General features: G+C 41.0%; 1 protein-coding gene across 6 annotated transcripts in view; it reads right to left on the bottom strand.

Moving 5' to 3' along the window:
- Positions 1 to 20,954, bottom strand: part of TTLL7 (tubulin tyrosine ligase like 7) — a 134,740-nt gene that overhangs the window by 18,127 nt on the left and 95,659 nt on the right. For 5 of the 6 annotated variants that reach the window (XR_007358025.2, XR_007358024.2, XM_048861131.2 and 2 more), the window contains 7 exons: positions 20,269 to 20,404; positions 19,404 to 19,490; positions 15,915 to 16,110; positions 14,621 to 14,901; positions 10,382 to 10,495; positions 6,405 to 6,485; positions 53 to 213 (listed from right to left, as the gene is read on the bottom strand). Coding sequence is in view for 4 of the 6 variants with exons in the window: in XM_048861131.2 (XP_048717088.2) it covers positions 53 to 213; positions 6,405 to 6,485; positions 10,382 to 10,495; positions 14,621 to 14,901; positions 15,915 to 16,110; positions 19,404 to 19,490; positions 20,269 to 20,404 (1,056 nt within the window). In the remaining 2 variants the exon portion in view is untranslated. The remainder of the gene's footprint in view (positions 1 to 52; positions 214 to 6,404; positions 6,486 to 10,381; positions 10,496 to 14,620; positions 14,902 to 15,914; positions 16,111 to 19,403; positions 19,491 to 20,268; positions 20,405 to 20,954) is intronic. The other variant, XM_048861132.2, reaches the window with a different exon arrangement.

Here is a 20,954-nt window from a genome sequence, read left to right as displayed (position 1 = left end):
GCCAGCTGTGAAATTATTAGAAGGATTACAATAATAAATTTATTAGGCCTACCCTGAATTACAGAAACAGTTCCACAGGCCTTGGCCATGGCTCCAGAGTAAGCGATTAAACAAACGGTTAAAAATACGGTACAAATGTAAACATTCAGCATCAGAAACCCTCCAGACACGTTGCAGAACAGCACGAACACTTGTCCTCACTATGTCCAAAACCTAGAAAAGAATATTTCAAGCAAATCAAAGCATTAAAAAAATAGGCATATATAACAAAATCTCAAAATCAAACATCTGTCCTTTCATTACACAGAAAAAATGGTAACGGAGAATTATCATATAGCATCATCACTTCTAAATTTTAACAAGCTGTTTCATTTACTAACTTTGCTATGGCATCATTTTCCATCAAACCCATTTTGCAAAAACAAAACAAGTTTTCATATTTATTGCATTAGTATTTCTCCCCCCACCTTTTCCAGTATTAGCAAGTAAAAAAGATTGTTAAAAACAAGTAAAAACAGAAAAGGAGAGACACACACACACAGAGCTGATAAGGAGCCTTATTATTAATACCATCTTAAGCAATACTGAAAACTTTTAAAATGGGTTACCGTGTTTAGAATACCATCTACTTCATAAAAGAATGATCCTGAGAGGAGCTGAGCTCCCACAGTCTACACTGACTTCAGTGTGTGTTGCAGGTGCTTAGCCCTACTCAGAATCAAACCATAAGACACTATTTTAGTAAGACTGGCTTTTATGCAGGAAATAGTATGTCGTAGCATTGAAGAAAAATCAGCATTAAGAGACATTTGAAAAGGAAATGCTTTTTAAAAATGTAATGGACATATATTGTTTGTGGGGAGAAAGAAGAAAACTGGACATTTTCTCACAGTGTATAAGTTGGTCCTCTGTCTAGTATACATCTTAGCTCAATGTCTCATGTGGTTTTTCTTCCATGCATACATACACCAGTAGACTATGGAGTAGGGAGTACCTCATTAGAACATGACCAATTCTGCTCTCCGATACACTTGAATTAAATGGGAGTTGTGTGTGGATATATTGATGCAGAATTGCAGCACAGAATCTGGGCTAAATCATGGCTATTTAAATACTGCCTGTAACATGTTTTCTGAGAACGTAATTTAAGTACCAGATAGGCCAGTGGTGGGCAACCTGCTGCCCACGGGCCTCATGTGGCCCATCAGGGTAATCTGATTGCGGACTGCAAGACATGTTGCTGATGTTGACCGTCTGCAGGCATGGCTCCCACGGCTCCCAGTAGCCGTGGTTCACTGTTCCTGGCCAATGGGAGCTGCGGGAAATGGCAGTCAGCATGTCCCTGCGGCCCGCCACTTCCTGCAGCTCCCATTGGCTGGGAATGGCAAACCACGGCCACTGGGAGCTGCAGGAGGGGGCGTGCCTGTGGATGGTCAACGTCAGCAAAATGTCTCACAGCTCGCAATCAGATTACCCTGAAGGGCCACAGGTGGCCCACCACTTATATAGGCTTTGTGCTGAACAGAGGCAAATTTCACCCCAAAAAGCATATTGCAGTTCAGACCCCAAAATCCCTACAGCATCACATAGAATAAAGCCTGTTAAAGTGATTTTCTGAAAGGAGCTGCCCCTACTGCTCAGCAAGTAAGATGGTATCCAAACCCTAAGATACCTGACAAGGGAGTGACCAAGCAGAGAATTTATCCATGGTAAGATGAGCGTTGTCTTTTTACTACACCAATGAACATTGCTATTGAAGAGTCCTCTGGTTTCGGGCACATGGAGTGCATGTAGACCCACAGAGAATACTTCTACGGATCAGCACCCAAAAAAGAACTAAAGAACTTTCAGGCATTGCACAAGGGCACAGCCATTTAGCTCCAACCAAATTAATTTCCCTGTGCAGAATGAGAATGTTCTTTTCTTTCTTTTCTTTTGCACTAACACAACAAATCTAGATATAACAGAACAAGGTGGTGAATAAACTGAGCAGTCAAAGACAGAGAGTGTGCCAGCAGTGGATACAGTAGAAATTGTGCAAGCTGAGGTAATACAGTTGCTAAACGGTCCTTGCAACGCATCACTGTTTGATGTTAGAGATTATGGCTATATACAGGTGTTTGTATTTATCCAGAGCAAGGGTGGAAAAATCATTAAGAAGATATGCCTGTTGGGGATAGACATACTGAAAACCTAGCATATTTGACGGATATTTCCTTCCCGTATTCTGGAATTTCCTAGTAACCCCAGAGCGTGTGCCAGAGAGTCCAAGTTTCTGTTTTAAAACTTCATACAATTGCAGAGCTGCTTTTGAACTACATACTTATACTTTCAGAAATATTCTCTAACACTCATTCTTTTTCTGCTTTTCCCTCCCATCTCCACCCTGCTAGAATATAAAACACTCTGCTCTCAGCTCCACTAAAGCTTTGTGCTCATATGTCACATTTGGAAATCCTTAGCTGCAATGTCAATCTCCAAGGGAAGCCATTTGTATAACTACATCCCTAAGAATAACTGATTGCTTGAAGGGGTTGAGGTTAAAAAGGTACAAAAACGTAGAGCAAATCATTTCCCCTGCTGCCAAAATATCAAGAGCATATCAATGCTTCAGGTAGTATTATTCTCCTGAGTCATCAAAGGTGTCTTCACATGAAGAAATCCACATTTTCAGTACTGCATTTTATATTAATAATGATCTAGTGTCTTATCCTGACATACTGTACATGCCCTGGGTGCCACACAAGCGTCAGTCAAAGAAAGCACAGGACTCACTAGCATGCTTTTTAAAACACCGGTTACAGGGGAAACACCAGCTGGAGTGATAAAGCCACAGCTAAAATTAAACAGGATGGCTGAAACTCTTGTAGTAGAAGAAAAAAAAACAAAAAACAAAACAGGGGCAATTGAAAACTGTGTGGTCAATGAAATAGTATTCCCAATCTGAGATACCTGTTAACATATTGGAGTGGTGACGCCATATCAGGTCTAAGTACCCCCTTCAGCCCACAAGAGGGGGTTGTGCCCTCTGCCAGTGTTTCCCTTCATGGAGATTCCTCCCCCCTGCCCTTTTTCTAAAGGGATAACCTTGTTGGAATAGATGAAAGAGACTCCCCAAGGTTCCGTACAGGGGACCCACATCTCTGCTGCAGCTTTGACCCCCAGCAGATTTCCCCTCCCTCTACTCCTAGCAGTCTAGGTGCAAAAGATCTGTGCTATCAAGGACTCCTCCTAGCTACAGTTGCCCCGGGGACCCTGACCTTTTCCCCCCAAAGGGATCTCCACTTCAGAGAAGATTGCAAAGTTTGGGGTCTGCGTTCCATTATCTTTTTCTTGTACACTCCACTGAAGCGGGGATAATGTGCAATCTTGTCATGACCAGGTCATACGCAGCCAGACCTAGTAGTCAGAGCCAGAGTCTGCACTCATGAGACAGGAGTCAAGAGTCAGCTGGGTTGGGATACAGGAAGATCAGAAGCAAGAGACAAACTGAAGATCAGAACCATGAGTCAGAAACCAGAGTCAGGGCAGGTGAGGATATCAGGGAGTCACGGGCAGGAAACAAATGAAGTCAGGAACCACAAGTCAGATGTCAGGAGTCAAGCCAGGTTGGAATGCCAGAAAAATCAAGCAGGAGCAGGGTTAGGGTTGCCAACTTTCTGATTGCGGAAAACTAAACACCTTTGCCCCGCTTGCTGTCCCACCCCCACCCCTTCTCCAAGGCCCTAACCCCACTCACTCGATCCCCCCCCCCCCGTCACTCACTCTCCCCCACCCTCACTCACTTTCACCGGGTTGGGGGAGGGGGTTGGAGTGCGGGAGCGGGTGAGGGCTCCGGGGTGGGGCCAGAAATGAAGAGCTCATAGTGCGGAAGGAGGCTCAGGGCTGGGGATTGGGATGCAAGGAGGAGTGAGGGCTCTGGCTGGAGGTGCGAGCTCCGGTACGGGGCTGGGAATGAGTGGGTTTGGGATGCAGGAGGGGGCTCTGGGCTGGGGTCAAGGGGTTCAGAGTGTGGGAGAGGGTGCAGTCTCTGGGAGGGACTTTGAGTGCGGGACAGGGCTGGGACACAGGGTTGGGGTGCGGGAGGGGGTGCAGGCTTCGGGCGGCACTTACCTCAGGCGGTTCCCAGAAGTGGCTGGCATGTCCGGCTCCTAGGGGGAGGGGCCAGGGACCTCCATGCACTGCCCCGTCTGCAGGCGCTGCCCCCGCAGCTCCCATTGTCCAGAAACCACAGCCAATGGGAGCTGCGGAGCAGGGGGCAGCATGCAGAGCCCCCTGGCCACCTTTGCACCTAGGAGCCAGAGGCAGGACATGGGAGCCTGGGAGCTGCATGGAGCCGGGCAGTGTCCCTTAGACTTATCCCTGCTGTGCTGCTAAACGGACTCTTAATGGCCCAGTCAGCGGTGCTGATCGGAGCCACCAGTGTCCCTTTTTGACCAGGTGTTCCAGTCAAAAACTGGATGACTAGCAACCCTAAGCAGGTGCAGGAAGCACAAGCCCCACAGTTCAGAACAGGGTGGAGCCAGTTGTTTGGACAGCTTCGTGTTCCTGCTGCTGGCTTACATATGGCCAGCAGACCAATCAGCCAGTCTGGGACTCCACAAACTGGACCTCATGGGTGGAGCCTCATGCAGGGGCTGGGCTTTGTAAGTCTCAGGTAAGCTATTACTAGCAGGCTGCAAGGTGGAGGGTTGGAGCGTGGCTGCTCCCATAAATCTGGCAGGCCCAGGTTTGAGACCTGTGGGTCATGACAAATCTTCCTGCTCTTCCTATAACCCACCACTCCAACTGTGTAGATCCGCACACCAGCAGAGAGGCCTATGCAGGTTTGGTGAAAGATGGAGAAGAGTGCTGGTGAGGCAGCCAAGCTCCCCTAATGCGAAGGATGGAACAGGTCTATGCACTGGATCTTGGGGTAACGACCCTCCCCAGTGCATTACAAACATGTAAGAGATCATCATTGGCAAAGGGCACTCAGCAGAGGGATCAGTGGCTGTCAGATAATAAAATAATTCAGTCTCAATCAATGACTGCTACTACTACAATACATTCACTCTATGCTTTTTAAAAAAATCTCTGCAGAAGTGTGGATTTATGCTGCCACTTTATATAATTCCAAAAGACCTGTAATTAAGTTCACAGCTAACCTGCATCATCAAGTTCTCATCATGTCTGTGTCTCTATACAGCTATGCCAGTTTTATAAAACTGTATGCATAAATCTTCCATCTAACGTATGAACTTGAGGTCAAATGGTCAATTACATCACATCACAATGGACAAGTTTTCTTTATAGCAGCTTGTCTGTACCCAGTTCCAAACACAGAGCAGGTAGTTTAATGCAGTATTCAGAACTACAGAGATTTAAACAATTGAACATGAGACTGCAGATTTTGTAGGGGCAATTTGAAACAGGGTTACAACATATTTTTCCTGTTCCTTTATAATGATGTTTCACGCTTCCTAACAACAATACATATTATATATTAAGCATTTTACGCAAAGTGCTTTCCACTGTTTTCTTTTTAAAAAAAATAGATTGGGAAACTGAGGCACATAGCAGGTTAAGTGACTTGCCCAAAGTCAGACAGCAAGTCCTTTTCGAGGGCAGAAAGAGAATCCAAATCTCCTGACTCCCAGTCCAGTGATATATTGACACCATCTCACCTATTCCCAAATCAAATTTCAGCTATTTTAAGGAAAAGGGACACTGGATTTCAAAGCCGAGACTGACTAAAATATGTTCATTTTTTAAAAATGGAGATTAAGAATGAAGCCATTAGCACACTATAAACAATAGCAGCACTGACTACTTCTGTGAACTGGAGAAAGCATGACAAGCAATACTAATCTTTCGTGGGAATAAACTATTTGGCAAAAGAAGAGGAATAACTACCATGCACTTTGTTAACAATGTTGTAATCTTCAATTGAGCTTACAATCTTTGTAGCTCTACCTCCAATTCACTGCCATGTCATTAACAAGCCATCTGCTAAGATACTACACTCAAAGGGACAAATTCAGACTCAGACAACTCAGACACCTGATAGCTATATTTACTTCTTTTCTTTTGGTGGGTGGGAGAAGGAGTTTGCTGCACACGCGTCTTTGTACTAGAAGTGATAATTCTCCACTGTTTACTGTTCTAACAGTCATTTTTTCCACAAGCTCACATTATTGACCCTCCAGTTGCAAGACCTCTCTCTCCCCCACATGTTGACTTGCAACCACACATGAGCTGTCCAAGGTATACTCCAAATAACACCTGGCACTATGCATACAATTCTACACTAAGATACTCAAAAATGGGTACCCAAAATTAGGCACCTCAATCCATATGTAGGCTCCTAAATGCATGTTTACTACTTAATAGTATTTTCAAAGGTTGACGTGTGCATCACTCACCTTTCGTTGCTTTACAGAGTCCAGTTTTATCAGCCAATATGAAGCCACATTTGTCTTATGGTATTTCCAATTATCCATAATCTGAATTAGTTGAAAAACAAAAGATAAAAACAAACATCTATAAAGAGTGGAATCTGACATTTCCAGCCACAATATTACATTGGTAAAATACTTAATTGTTTAAAAACAATCCCAGCATTTTGTGCAAAAAATAATTAATTCTCTGTTCTACCTGATCATGCCATTCTAGCACTGCAAGCAAAAGCACTGGGATGGGCACAGAGTTCAATATTATATAACCATTGTTTATTTGAGTAAATATGAAGTTTTGTGCTTCATACAGGTCATTAAAGGTAACTTTAAAATACTCTTCCTAATAATCATACAAAATGTATTTTTATTTTTCCTTGGTTACATCTAAATATTAATGAACTATTAACATATCTCTTTAATTTTTTGCTATTCTGCTCCTTTGCCTGTATTCCAGATCAATATCTATTAACAATTTTGCCTCAAAGTCATCTAACACACCATCACTTTGTGATCTGACCTGTTCCAACCCCGAGATTCTTATTTTCCAATAGAAGTTCGCTAAGTGGCTTTACAGGGGACTTTGTAATCAGGAAGCATATTGTCATGCTTAATGTTATATCAGGATATGCCACAAGATGGAGTACATTTTGAAAAAAATATTGAAGCATTTTACTTTAGTTCAAAGTCTAGAAAACGAATAGCCTAGGGGGAGAAACCTATGAGTTCATTCAAATGCCTCAGTTCCTATCCAGGCAAAACTTCCTTTGAAGGGCCAGATTCTGTGGTCAGCTAGAACAGACCCAAAGCTGGTGGATTTGGCTACCAGAGGATCCAGTGATGCAGAGCCACTATTGCAGCCCTTATGTCACCCTCTTCTGAACCCGCATTATAAGGGTGCTCCCAGGGGAATGGAGGCAGTTACGTGGCACTCCTTTACCTTGGTAATCACTGACCGCTGGACAAGGCTTTGGGAACAACTGAAAGCCAGTGTGGCTCAAAGCTGGTTTAGGCATTATAGGTAAAATTTTCAAAAACATAGGAGCCTGAGACCCATTTTCAAAAGCATCTAAGTCACTTGGGAGCCTAAGTCCCATTGACTTTCAATAGGACTCAGGCTCCGAAATCACTGAAGTGCTTTTGAAAAATTTTCCCAGTATCATCACCCAAGTCAATCAATTTCCCAGGTGCAAAGCCAGAGATTCTGGCCAGCCTATTTGACACCAGGCTCATGGCAACCATGTTATAGAGATTCACTTAAAGTGAAAGGCAGGTGCTTCACTAGCTATGCTGTACAGTCAGTGACGGTGTTTTAAAGGAACCGTATGGCTCAAAAAGTCTCAGGCTCACAGCTGTATTCCACAGCTTATCCAAGGAGGAAAAAAAGAGGAGCCTATTAAGCTGAATATTTGCATTCTTACTCACACACACCACAAACAACAAAGGGAGCTCTCAAATTAGACTATAAAGGGAGCAATTGGCGTAACAGGCCTTGCACTCCTCTTCAGTGATCAAGAATTAGGCCAGGCCCCACACATACCAGGGAATTTGGTTTTTCAGATGGCCCGTAGATAGAGCCCTACCAAATTCATGGTCCATTTTGGTCAATTTTATGGTCATAGCATTTTTTAAATAGTAAATTTCATGATTTCACCTATTTAAATCTGAAATTTCACAGTGTTGTAGTTGTAGGGATCCTGGCCCAAAAAGAAGTTGTGGCAGGGTCGCAAGGTTACTGTAGGGGGGTTGCGGTACTGCTACTGCTTACTTCTGGACTGCTGCTGGTGGCAGCAGTGCCTTCAGAGCTGGGCAGCTGGAGCGTGGCGGCGACTGCTGGCTGGGATCCCAGCTCTGAAGGCAGTGTCGCCGCCAGCAGCAGCACAGAAGTAACGCTGGCATGGTATGGTATTGCCACCCTGACTTCTGCACTGCTGCCTGCAGAGCTGGGCCCTCCGTCAGCGGCCACCACTCTCTGGCTGCCCAGCTCTGAAGGCAGCAGTGCAGAAGTCAGGGTGGCATGGTGTGGTATTGCCACCCTGACTTCTGCGTTGCTGCTGGTGGGGCGCTGCCTTCAGAATTGGGCACCCAGCCATCAGCTGCTGCTCTCTGGCAGCCCAGCTCTGAAGGCAGTGCAGAAGTAAGGTTGGCAATAACACAACCCTCCCACCCACCCCAAATAACCTTGCAACTCCCTTTTGGGTCAGGATCCGCAGTTTGAGAAACATTGGTCTCCCCATGAAATCTGTATAATACAGGGTAAAAACACACAAAAGACTAGATTTCACGGGGGGAGGCCAGATTTCACGGTCCGTGACATGTTTTTCATGGCCGTGAATTTGGTAGGACCCTACCCATAGGCTGACCAAGGATTGTCTCATGCCTGTGCTTCTGGGTCACACACAGGAATTAAGTCCTAGAGCTATAGTCAGTAGAGCTGGTTCAAACTCAGAATTTCCATTCTGTTTGAAATTCAGAAATTTTGAAAAAGTTTTTGTTTTCAGCAGGAAAACTGGAAATTTTGAAATTTCCCACCAAAAAAAAGTTTAAAAAAAATTGTTTCAGAAATCTCTCTCTGGTATGCACATTTGTGGGGTATCTTTGCCCTCTCAGAGAGGCTGGATTACTATGGCCTGGTCTACACTGGGGGTGGGGATCGATCTAAGATACGCAACTTCAGCTACAAGACTAGTTTAGATCGACTTAGAACCACTTAGTTCGCATCCTCGCGGCACGGGATCGACGGCCACTGCTCCCCCGTCGACTCCGCTTCCGCCTCTTGCAGTGGAGGAGTTCCGGAGTCGACAGCAGAGCGATCAGGGATCGATTTATCGCGTCTATACTAGACGAGATAAATCGATCCCCAATAGATCGATCACTACCCACTGATCCGGTGGATAGCATAGACGTGGCCTATATGAAGCCAGTATCAATGGCCGTTCAGGATTTGCATGGCCCAGAAGGCAGTGGACATTTCCACATGGATAGTGTCTGGAGTCAGGAAGAGCTTTGCATACATCTTCATCATAACAAAGAAAACAGCCTGGGCAGCCCCTACCAATAACAGTGAAAGCTGCTCAGTTCCCCTGCAAGTGGACCCCTGACTGAGCCAGGATACAGTTGGTTTAACCTGCGACATGTTAACATGCGTATGTTACACCTCTGCCAGAGAAAGAGCGTAACACAACGTCGCTATTTACTTTTTTCCTTTCTTAAACTGATGTTTATTTCTTTGTTCTTCAGCATTTTCAATGTTTTTCCCATCTGCACTTTGTCTCTCCCAGCATCTCTTCATATTTGGTATTATTTTCTTTTAAGATTCCCCTTTACTGTTTAGCATCAAGCACAATATTCATCTCTTATTCTTTCACCTCCTTTCATATCCTTCTTTGTTTCACGCCAACCACTAAGGCTCAGAAGAATGTTAGATAAAAGGAAAAGCCAAGCTGGCAAACTGAAGGAGCCAGCAAGAATGCAAATGGTATTCCTGGAACTGGTACTCAGGCTTCTACTTCACCTTATTGCATACCTTTCTGAGTTCGTTAGCATGCCTATTCAGGGGTAGTGATAAACATGTCATAATCCATAGTCACATTCTGTGAAACATAACTATTAATTAATTGTAACATTCTTCTTTGCTTACTTAAAAGTTTGAACTTTAACAGGACAAACCTCCACAATTATAAACTTAAGTTACTTAATCTTCCTAATTATAAATGTTTGTCACATTTTAGAAAGTCCTAAGAATGATTTCAGTGTTGTTCTTTTAAGGTCAGGTAGAATGTAGAAATCTGAGCTTTTGGAATCCTTTGATTTATGAGTTCCATGAGCTGAAGGCCATAGGAGCTCATGAATCATTAGATGCACTTTTTATTTTCCCAAGTTCATAGGGACTGAATATAAAACAATAAGTGTCCTGTGATGCACCTTTCTCATTGATAGATACTTACATTTTCTATGATTAATTCTGCCTCTTCATCTGTTTTTCCTGGGAACTTGATCCTCATATCATTGAAAATGAACAGTGTCTCTCTTGTCAATGCCTCTTCTTGCTCTTTTGTTCTCTATTGAAGCAAAGACTCATTCAAAAATGGATATGGATTTGATTTAGTAAAGAATTAGTGATTTCATGTGTATCTTTTATGTGAAAGATATTTCCATGGTAAAAAAACATTTATTCCCAAACAGAGGAAAATAAATAGATTTTTTAAAAATAATGTAAAAACAGTATATGTACATAATAATACACTGTATGTGTACATTAACATATAAGTATTGACTAGAACTTGTAAAACACTGCAAGAGAAGTGAAGTCTAAAGGTAAATTTGTTTCAGACAGATGAGAAAAATCTGCTATAGATTTATGATATACCCCATTTAAAATATGCAGTTGAAACACAAACTTAAATTTAAAGACTATTTTATGAGCAAAGAGGATTCTCTATGCAGCCACTAACAAACAACTCACAGAACTCTACCACTGCACCTCCAACGTGAGCTGAGACATCCATTGCTTTCCAGTCCTGCATCTCAATTTAGCACAAGTTGCCAATCATATGAAATCATACCAAACTTCATGCACAGGTTCAGTAAACGAAAGGGTGAAATCCTGCTAATGTCACAGAATCATAGAATATCAGGGTTGGAAGGGACCTCAAGAGGTCATCTAGTCCAACCCCCTGCTCAAAGCAGGACCAATCCCCAACTAAATCATCCCAGCCAGGGCTTTGTCAAGCCTGACCTTAAAAACTTCTAAGGAAGGAGATTCTACCACCTCCCTAGGTAACGCATTCCAGTGTTTCACCACCCTCCTAGTGAAAAAGTTTTTCCTAATATCCAACCTAAACCTCCCCCACTGCAACTTGAGACCATTACTCCTTGTCCTGTCATCTTCTACCACTGAGAATAGTCTAGAACCATCCTCTTTGGAACCACCTCTCAGGTATTTGAAAGCAGCTATCAAATCCCCCCTCATTCTTCTCTTCTGCAGACTAAACAATCCCAGTTCCCTCAGCCTCTCCTCATAAGTCATGTGTTCCAGACCCCTAATCACTTTTGTTGCCCTTCACTGCACTCTCTCCAATTTATCCACATCCTTCTTGTAGTGTGGGGCCCAAAACTGGACACAGTACTCCAGATGAGGCCTCACCAATGTCGAATAGAGGGGACCGATGACGTCCCTCGATCTGCTCGCTATGCCCCTACTTATACATACCAAAATGCCATTGGCCTTCTTGGCAACAAGGGCACACTGTTGACTCATATCCAGCTTCTCGTCCACTGTCACCCCTAGGTCCTTTTCCGCAGAACTGCTGCCTAGCCATTTGGTCCCTAGTCTGTAGCGGTGCATTGGATTCTTCCATCCTAAGTGCAGGACCCTGCACTTATCCTTGTCAATAAAAGTGTTGCCATTGACTTCATGGGGCCAGAATTTCAAACTCAAGTTATGAATGTTTTTGATCAATATTGAGATGAGCCTGTGTGACAGATGGTTAAGATTGTCTAAGATGTTCTAGTTCCCTCAGGATGGTGCTATGGGGGCAGAATTAAGGTTGTTTGTGATGATAGATAGATTAGATTATAACTCCACTTTTGCATAATTCAGAATGTCTGGAGGCTTGGGATGGGGCTTGATTTTATATTTGTTAAAAGTTGAACATTAACTTAGCATTTACAGCCTTTCTAACATCTGTGGATTTTGAGAGAAGTACAGCCCTTAGTCTCTTAAGGGCTTGTTTTGGCCGAATTAAGTGATAGCTACTTTAAATCTTAACAAAATAATGTTGCCATATAATATATAATAATTTGGCTCTGAAATAAAGAGGCATCTAATGCCTCGTTTATTTCTATTTATAATTCTGAGTTTGTAGCTCAAGTATAGGTTGTTTTTCCATATTTAGGTTCCATATCTTTATGTATTTGGTTTTTAAATCAATCTAATTAATGGTAATACAAGACACTAAAAACATACTTTCTTCTCACTACTCGAAGGGCTGATAAACATACACTTTCCAAATAATTTATTTTGAGCATGCTAAAAAATTATGGATTATCCATTTTAATTTTTACTCTATCAGCAATATACAGTATATTATGCTTGGTTGCAAAAACCATCATACAGTACTGTGCATGGAACTCAGTCCATAAAGTTATCATTAAATCTTTCCCACTGCTATTCTATAAGTAACTTTATTTGCATTATTTTAAGGAATACGACCCCGGTTTTGTCACAGAAGCAAGGATATTCTGTAATACAAGATCTCTGCCAGTAGTTGAAGCTTTCTCAATGAAAAAGTAAATCTGGTTTCTTACTCATGTTTATTTAAGTGAGTAGATCATTTTCAGTGGCACACTGTGACAGACTTATTTTAATGTCTCAGTAATTTGTATTTGATATAGATCAGAATTAATTTGGAGAGAGAAGTCCATACTAGCTCTGTATCAATAAATTCTCAGGGTATGTCTTCATGATAAAAAGGAGCTTTTTTAACCTTGAGTTAGCTAATGTGAAGGGAAACATCCTTAACACTGTCTGTAGACACAGGTTAATATCTTTATAATCCTGTTAGCGGAATTTAAAGTTGTTAAACTGTATGTACAAAAGATGGTCAGGGATGTTTTACATCACATCAACTAACTCAGTTTAAAAAAGAACCTTTTTTCATCTTCAAGACAGAGCCTCAGAGGCAGCAGACAATGAGCTTTTTGCCACATTAAAAATTTTGGTTAGGGTGAGTAAAAGTTAGAAAGGTTAATAAGCATCCCAAAATAATTTCTCACAACAGACATTCCTCTGATGGGGAGAGGGATTGCATATGTGGACTGAAAGTGCCCATTTTAATTGACCTATCTCCAAAGGATTATTTGAGGGTGATAAGATATAAAGGGGACTGGAAAACAGGAATTGAAATAGTTTAGCTACAGCACTTAACATATTCCTGAATTAATTTTGGGACAGATCCCAGGGAACACCACTTTGGCATAAGTGGGGCATGAGGAACATCACAGAAACCTGTAAAGGATAACGGAACTACGAAAGGGGAAACCAAAGAGGATGATCTCAGATAGGCTGGACAGAGAGGGGAGAAATCCAACTCTAGAACTGTAAGGCAGTTACTACACTGCAGCTAACCACAACAATAAACCTACCTATCTTAATTCCTGTTACATGTAAAACTAGAGATATGTGGTGAAAACTTTTTAAATCTGATCTTCCGTTTATTCTTAAATACATCTTGTTTTAAATTAGGCCACTTGGGCTTTAAGGCTTGTCTACCTTAGGGATGCATTTCAAAATGGGAGAAAAGCTTTGTCTTCATTTGGGGGAAAAATGTGTGTTTTTACTCTGAGACAGCTAATTGAAATTAGTTATCTCAATGTAAAATCCTAACGGAGACAAGATCCTGTAATTTTTAACTTTATATAGCTGGATGAGCTAAATCCCAGGAGTGGATGGTATAGATTTTACCTCAGCTAGCTACATCGAGTTCAAAACTAGCTTTACCTTGTCAACTAGGTTTCTACACCAAAATAGGTTTCTCAATGTATACGCACACCTCTTGTTGCAGGGAAGATATAGCCTAAGTCTTACTAATGCAAGCCCTGCTTTACTCTAATGCAACATATCTATACGGAGGATTTATACTGATGTTGAAACATCAGCATAGTTCTGCCAGTGTAAAAATCCTTAGGCAGATAAGCCTTTATATTGTTTGGGAAATCAATAATTCCCAAATCATTCACACAGACTGTCCTGGAGAAGAGAAAAACCTTCCATCTTTTAGACATGATGCAGGAAGGGTGTTTGAAACTCAAGATTCTCAGTCACAAGGGCACAGACTAAGAAGTCCTTTCCCATAAGTTGTGGTGTTTGCAGGGCTGCAATCTAATGGATGCACTGGAAACATGAAAGAATCACTGCAAGAGCTAATTTTAAGGAGCATAAAGGTGTAGCAGTCCAATACTCCTGAGATTCTATTAAAACATAAGCTATTTCAGTACCTCAGGATCTCTGACATTGTATCAAGAAAACAAGTAATGTAGAAGGAAAACTACTATTATACACCAAGATGACAGCGGTACTGTGTTGAAAGAAATTCAAAATCTTATTGAAGCAGTAATACACAAAGCAACACTGCAATACATGTTTTAGATAAATAAAACACAGGGTGATGTTTTTAACAACTTACCCCTGAAGAGTGTACTGTGCCCAGACTAGCAGTATTACACATTCCAACTGAAGATGAATTACGAGTTAAAGAATGGGACCTATTCATTGACGACGGACGTGGCATTTGCACTGCAGGTTTGGCTGAAAAGGGACGTTGCTCAGCTGCTTGTGACTGTATAGCGAAGACTGATATTGAACGGGGACAGCTTACAGAACGCCTTATAGGACCTGTGGATGATGTGGAGGGTGAATATGATGGAGTTTTTATATTTTTAATTAAAGGTTTCCAGTGTAATCTGCCTGAAGACAAAGACAATGCAGGATATAATTACTTTCCATCCATTTACTCTACGTTCCTCTGTCATTACTGACTAGAGAATAGGTCTATTGGAAATCATAAGGTTCTCCAGTAATAAATGCTTTATGCAACCCATAAAAGTACCCATTCCTGTTCCCAAATCAGCCTTCCTCAGTTAGGCTCAAATCCTCTCCCATGTACAAATAAATTTGTCGAAGGTGTGTGCATCTTGTGGTTCAGTAAGATGGAATGTGGACTTCCTCTATGTGGACAGAGAATTAGGGGGGAAGGGAGTAGGGACTTTGGCTTTTCTGGACAGCAGAACTACACTGATCCTCTACATTTTAGGCCTTCTGCAGCCCATAATAAAAATAAGATTCTGTTACAAAACAATTTTTGGCAGCAGTACCATATGCAAACATAACTACATAGCTATATGATGACAACTTCAATGCAATACTCCTAAACTGCAAACTACAAAAACACAAATAATATATTGTACAAACCATGTCAGCACTTTAATATTCAATCTTACACTGTTTAGTTATTGTTCCACTTATTTACCTGGAGAGTGACCCATCTGTAAATCTTACCTTCTGCACTTCCCTAGATCTTTTTTTAATTTCCCAACAAAATCATGTTCAACGGAAATTAAAAACAACAACAAAGAATAAATTTGATTGGCAACTTTGCCAGAAGTAATGAAAACAAAGAGAAGCATACACAACACACCCAATGGTAGCTAATGTTCATCCTTTTCTTTAATAAGTAGTAACCTGGCAGCAAGCCCTGCGTAGGTTATTTTGATACAGCTCTTCTATCAAGCTGGAACTGGGTTTTAAAGAAGAAGAATCAAACAAGCTAATTTGTGACTCCAGGTGATCTAGTGTCAAGGTACAGTCAGTCAATTTTCAGGAATAAAAACTTTGTCACTGTTAAGTTCTGCAGCACAGAAGTATCATATATAATTTTTTGTGCACATTAGATTTAAACAAAATTATGATCATTCACTTACTGGATCGCTCTAATAATTTATACTTGTTTTCTTCAAGCTCATATGACTCTTTCATCTCTTTTTTCTCATTGTGATCTTCCATTTCAGTTTCCTCCTCCCATTCTGATGTGTTGCTGCTGCTGTCACAGCTACTCTCACTACTGTAGTTCCTCTGTTTTTTTAAGCTCTGTGAACTTTCTGGCATAGAAGACAGGGGCTAATATAAAAATATAAAATGTATAGTAAATTCCTCCGTTGCCCAAAAGGAGCATACTTAGGCCTTTATTTAGGAAAGCACATAAGCAAATGCTTTAGGTTTTACTTCAAGTTTACTTCAGTATGTGCTTTCCGGAACTGGGGACTTAATGCTCTCTCTCTCACTCACTGATGGCAGGGATGTTTGTTATGGTAATTGCTTTATTATTTCCCACAATACCACAGTATGTTATGAAAGGATTTTTAATTGTACAGTTCACACATCTAATTTCTATAAGGTGATATAAGTCAATGATGTAATATTTTTTATAGATTTTAGTCACTACATATGTTTATAATAGCTGGAGCTATACCTTACCAAGGACAGTAACATGCAGACAATAAGCACAGCAGACAACTCTGGTCAATACAGTTTTGAAAGAGAAAATAAAAATAAATGGTGCAGAAAACAGAAGCAGAGAGAAGAGAGCATGCTCTGCTAGGTATCACTCTGGTGCTCCATATGCACATGGGATCATATACCATTAGATAATTAATCTTGCACCATCATAAAAAGAATTGGGAGATGAGAAAAAAACAGCAAGAGACTGAGAAACAGCTGTAGAAACAGTAAGCACAGGTTGAGAATTCGCCTTCTTCCACCAACCATGAAGCAGACAGAAAGCAGGAACATCAGTGCTAATAATCCCCTCTGTTATATTTGTCACCACAAGAAGTCTCGTATTGTTATTTTTTTTCTGGTAATTAACCATTTTCCCAGTTGAACAGCCATATGATGTCTATATGTCTGCTTTCCAATGACTACTAACTGTAAGGCTTATACCATATTGTCACCATCTCATCTTCCTATTTGAATATTTGATAGCAAATTAAGTTTATAAAGCAAAAGTTAACATGGTAACTGAATTTGTTTTGGGGAAGGTCAGAGTCATGCTGGAAAATATTTCAGCATGAATTTAAAATGTTATATGCCTTACTGTGCTCAGATACTATGGTGATGGGCAGCAGTACAAACCTCCTTAGATAGTACTTAGGTAGCATGAACTTTAAAAATAGACACCTCTTTTCAAAGACTTTTCTCCGTAAAGGTAAGGCGAAAAAATTTTAATAGCAACCTGTCAGGCACAGTATGCTTATCTTAATCCAAACCAGCTAAGAGACTGTGGAAGAAGTGTATTGCCATTGTATGGTCTTGGTAATTATTCAAGTTAAATGAAGTATGTTTTGAGGGTAACACTCCCTTGCCACAAGGACCAATTTAGGTGCATTATTGGGTTGGTACTTTTTCAAAAACAGAAAGTACCTTCCCTGGATCAATTAACTAAGAAGAATTTTCAGCAATACAAATAAAAGTTGAAGACAAAAATGTAAAAACAAAAAGGATTTCAAATAAATTGAGAAAAAACACAGATGACAGAAACGCATTTGCACGGAAAGTGATCTCTTATGGATCATTTGGACCTTTTCTCTGCATCGTGGCAAGATTGATTCCAACATCTCTAAATCATCTATGATAAATGAACAACAGTTTTAAAGGCTGCAGTAAATGTGATTTACCAACCTTCCTTGACAACTTATTCCATTGCTTAAAGAAAAGGAGTACTTGTGGCACCTTAGAGACTAACCAATTTATTTGAGCATGAGCTTTCGTGAGCTACAGCTCACTTCATCAGATGTAGTGAGCTGTAGCTCACGAAAGCTCATGCTCAAATAAATTGGTTAGTCTCTAAGGTGCCACAAGTCCTCCTTTTCTTTTTGCAAATACAGACTAACACGGCTGTTCCTCTGAAACCTGTCATATTCCATTGCTTAGTAATTCTAATTATTAGAAAATGTTTCCTAATTGTTAAATCTAAATTGTCCCAATGTAAATCCATTCTGTTTTGTTCCACAGGAAAATGACAGTTACTAATCTCCTCTAAAAACCTGTTATTTTGCAGGTTAAATTTTTTTTATTCTTGTGAACACACTGTACAAAGAACAGTACAACATATTGAACATGAGGAAATAAACCTTCCAGTGTGTGTGAAGCACCTTCTGGAGGCTTTAAAATTATCCACCCCCCAGTTAGAAAAAGGAATTGAAATCTTGGGGCTAGAGAGCGTTCTTTGGTGCATGGAACAGAGAGTTAACCCACTGGCTTACAGACTCCCTTTAAGTTTAATGATTTCTTGCAGAAATCCCTTTCATATCAATTGGGTATACACAAATCCTTTTTAGGTCCCAATCCTGCATACAGATATACAAGAGTAAGAGTCCATATGGGTGTGAGGTTCCACCACAAGATCAGGTCTATAGCTAGCATTTGTTTTGATCAGGAAGTGCAGTCCCAGATTTGTACATGAGGGTAATGTTTTGAGCAACAGAAAATGCGGTGAAACTTTTCTATTCCTTTACACACACAAATTCAGGTGAATGCAAACACCTGAAATGTGAGCTTTTCTAAACTGAGTTAGAAGGATTGAAGAATGTAGGCAAATAAATAATTTAGGCTTGATAATACAGTAATTAATCTTTGCTGATGGGTGAGAAGATGAATTTAATGCAATGGGCTTCATAGGAACTGTGTGCACTATCCACAGGAACTACGCTAAAACTAATACACATTTCAATTAAAATCTGATTCTGGACATGAAACATCCTCTGTAGCAGGATGACACTTTTAGCAGTACATCAAGTCACACACACATATCATAATCATAATTAATACTTTGAACTTCCAGAGTGCCTTTCATCCCATGACCTCAAAGTTCTTTAAAGACATTAATAAATTAAGGCTCACAACACCCCTTTGAGATAGGCAAAGGATATAAAGCAGTGATGGGCAACCTGTGGCCCGAACACGGCCCACCACGGTAATCCACTGGTGGGCTGCCAGACGGTTTGTTTACACTTGCACGGCCACCCGCAGCTCCCAGTGGCCACGGTTCGCCGTTCCCGGCCAATGGGAGCTGCAGGAAGTGGTGGCCAGCACGTCCCTGGGAATTTAGTTGGGCAGATGGCAATTTCCTGGGCCCAGATCTTCGCCCCTGCTGCAACCCAAAAAAACCTATACAAGGGAGCTCTGAGGAAGAAAGTTCCCCACACATAGCTCCTCCTTTATAATTCCATTTAAAGTCATGGTTTGCCCCCTCACAGATGGGCCAAGGAGCTCATCTCCAAATCAGCTTAAGCTCCACAAGGCTGTAGGGGAAGAATATGCATGTGCCTTGTAACCAACCCATCCATTGCTGCCTGCAGCTTGGCTAGCCTAATCATCTTTGGCACAAATTAATTTAAAAATCAGTCACACACCTTGGGTCCTGGTTGCCTAATGGATTTTCCCATCAGTTTTTCATCATCTAGTTCACATTGCTCCAGAAGATCCAAAATATCTTCCTCCTGAAAATGTGAATTAATTAATGCAAAGCGTTGTAAATAAAAACGACAACTCAAAACACATCCCACCTTTCCTCCAAGAGTAAAGTGGCAGTTTGGATTGAGATTTAAAAAGTGATTTTCTGATCAAATAATCACTAAACACTTGTGTGTGCTCATACGTGTATTCACATGCTTCCAAAGACTATTTTGATAAAATAATAAAATCTTGATATTAAATTCTTTCCTCTGATGTATTCCACTCCAGTGGAAATCAATGATTTGAACAATGACTTCTAAATCATGATAATTTGGCCATTTCAAATATATCCATTCTTCAAGTGGCTATCTCTAGGAATTTCCCCTGAGGGCCATAAAGATAGTGGAGCTGGCATTATGACAGCTGTTGTCCCATCCAGCTATAGTGGGCATCCCGGAGTAGCCTGGGACCATTACTGGGGGAGAAAGAAGGCAATTACCAGTAGGCAGAGTTGTCTTTATGGGGGTTTATACTAGGGTTTCGTTTGGCCACAGGTCAGGCTGAGGATCAAGAAAATGGAAAAGTGGCTTAAAGCCACTTGTCCTATCTCCACCCTGGGTCTTATGTCCAGTGCAGTTCATCCAGACTCAGGAATTTGGCCAATAAGCTACATGAAGAACAATAAAACTACAGAAAAATTATAAGGTGTTGTTATTAATGACACATGAGCAAAGATGATTCAAACCTGATTCAAAACTTCATGCTGGGTCATGGAATTCCAAGATACATAACTTTAAAGCCAATACTTCTGCACACTAGTACCTTCATTCTTTTCAAAGGGTTATTCAACTCCCGCTGAAGGGAAGCTGCTCTCCCAGCAAGGAACGTCTGGAAAGCAATGGCTAACAAACTCTCATATTTTTCAAGTAACAGCTTATCATCAGGAGGGTAAATTCGCCTACAATTAGAAAAAATGAAATGGAGACAAGTAGAACATAAAGTTGAGCTACTGACCACACAAGGAATACAACTAAAGTAACTAATTCACAAAACTCATGTAGGAGATTTAGGCAGTCTGTAATTACTATTAAATGCATACTGTGAATAAGACTCTCTCACCTAACTTTAGCTCAGTGGACACACACATGCTTTAGCCAGCAATTGGCGAAAGAAAGAAGGAAAGAAGGAAAGAAAGAAGACAGTGCAGGTTCTTCTACAGAAATATCATGACTGAGTCTTGGAATACTCACTGAAATTTCAACTTCAGATGTGAATGAGGCATGAAACATTAACAAAATGCTGAATTCAGAGGCATGAAATATTTTGTTTTGGAACAAAGCAGTACAAAAGGATTGAAAATCTTACTGATTAACTACTACGCTTTTATGGGCATGCTATACATTAAAGCTTAGAGACATACTGCACTACCCCAGTAACCCTTTTAACATAATGGACAGGAACATTCACTATTAGAAAAACATTATCTAACAAAGATGGAGAGTGGCTCC

Source organism: Caretta caretta, chromosome 8 (assembly GCF_965140235.1).
Source record: "Caretta caretta isolate rCarCar2 chromosome 8, rCarCar1.hap1, whole genome shotgun sequence".
Classification (NCBI taxonomy): domain Eukaryota; kingdom Metazoa; phylum Chordata; order Testudines; family Cheloniidae; genus Caretta; species Caretta caretta.
This window is presented reverse-complemented; position numbering and strand designations above follow the sequence as displayed.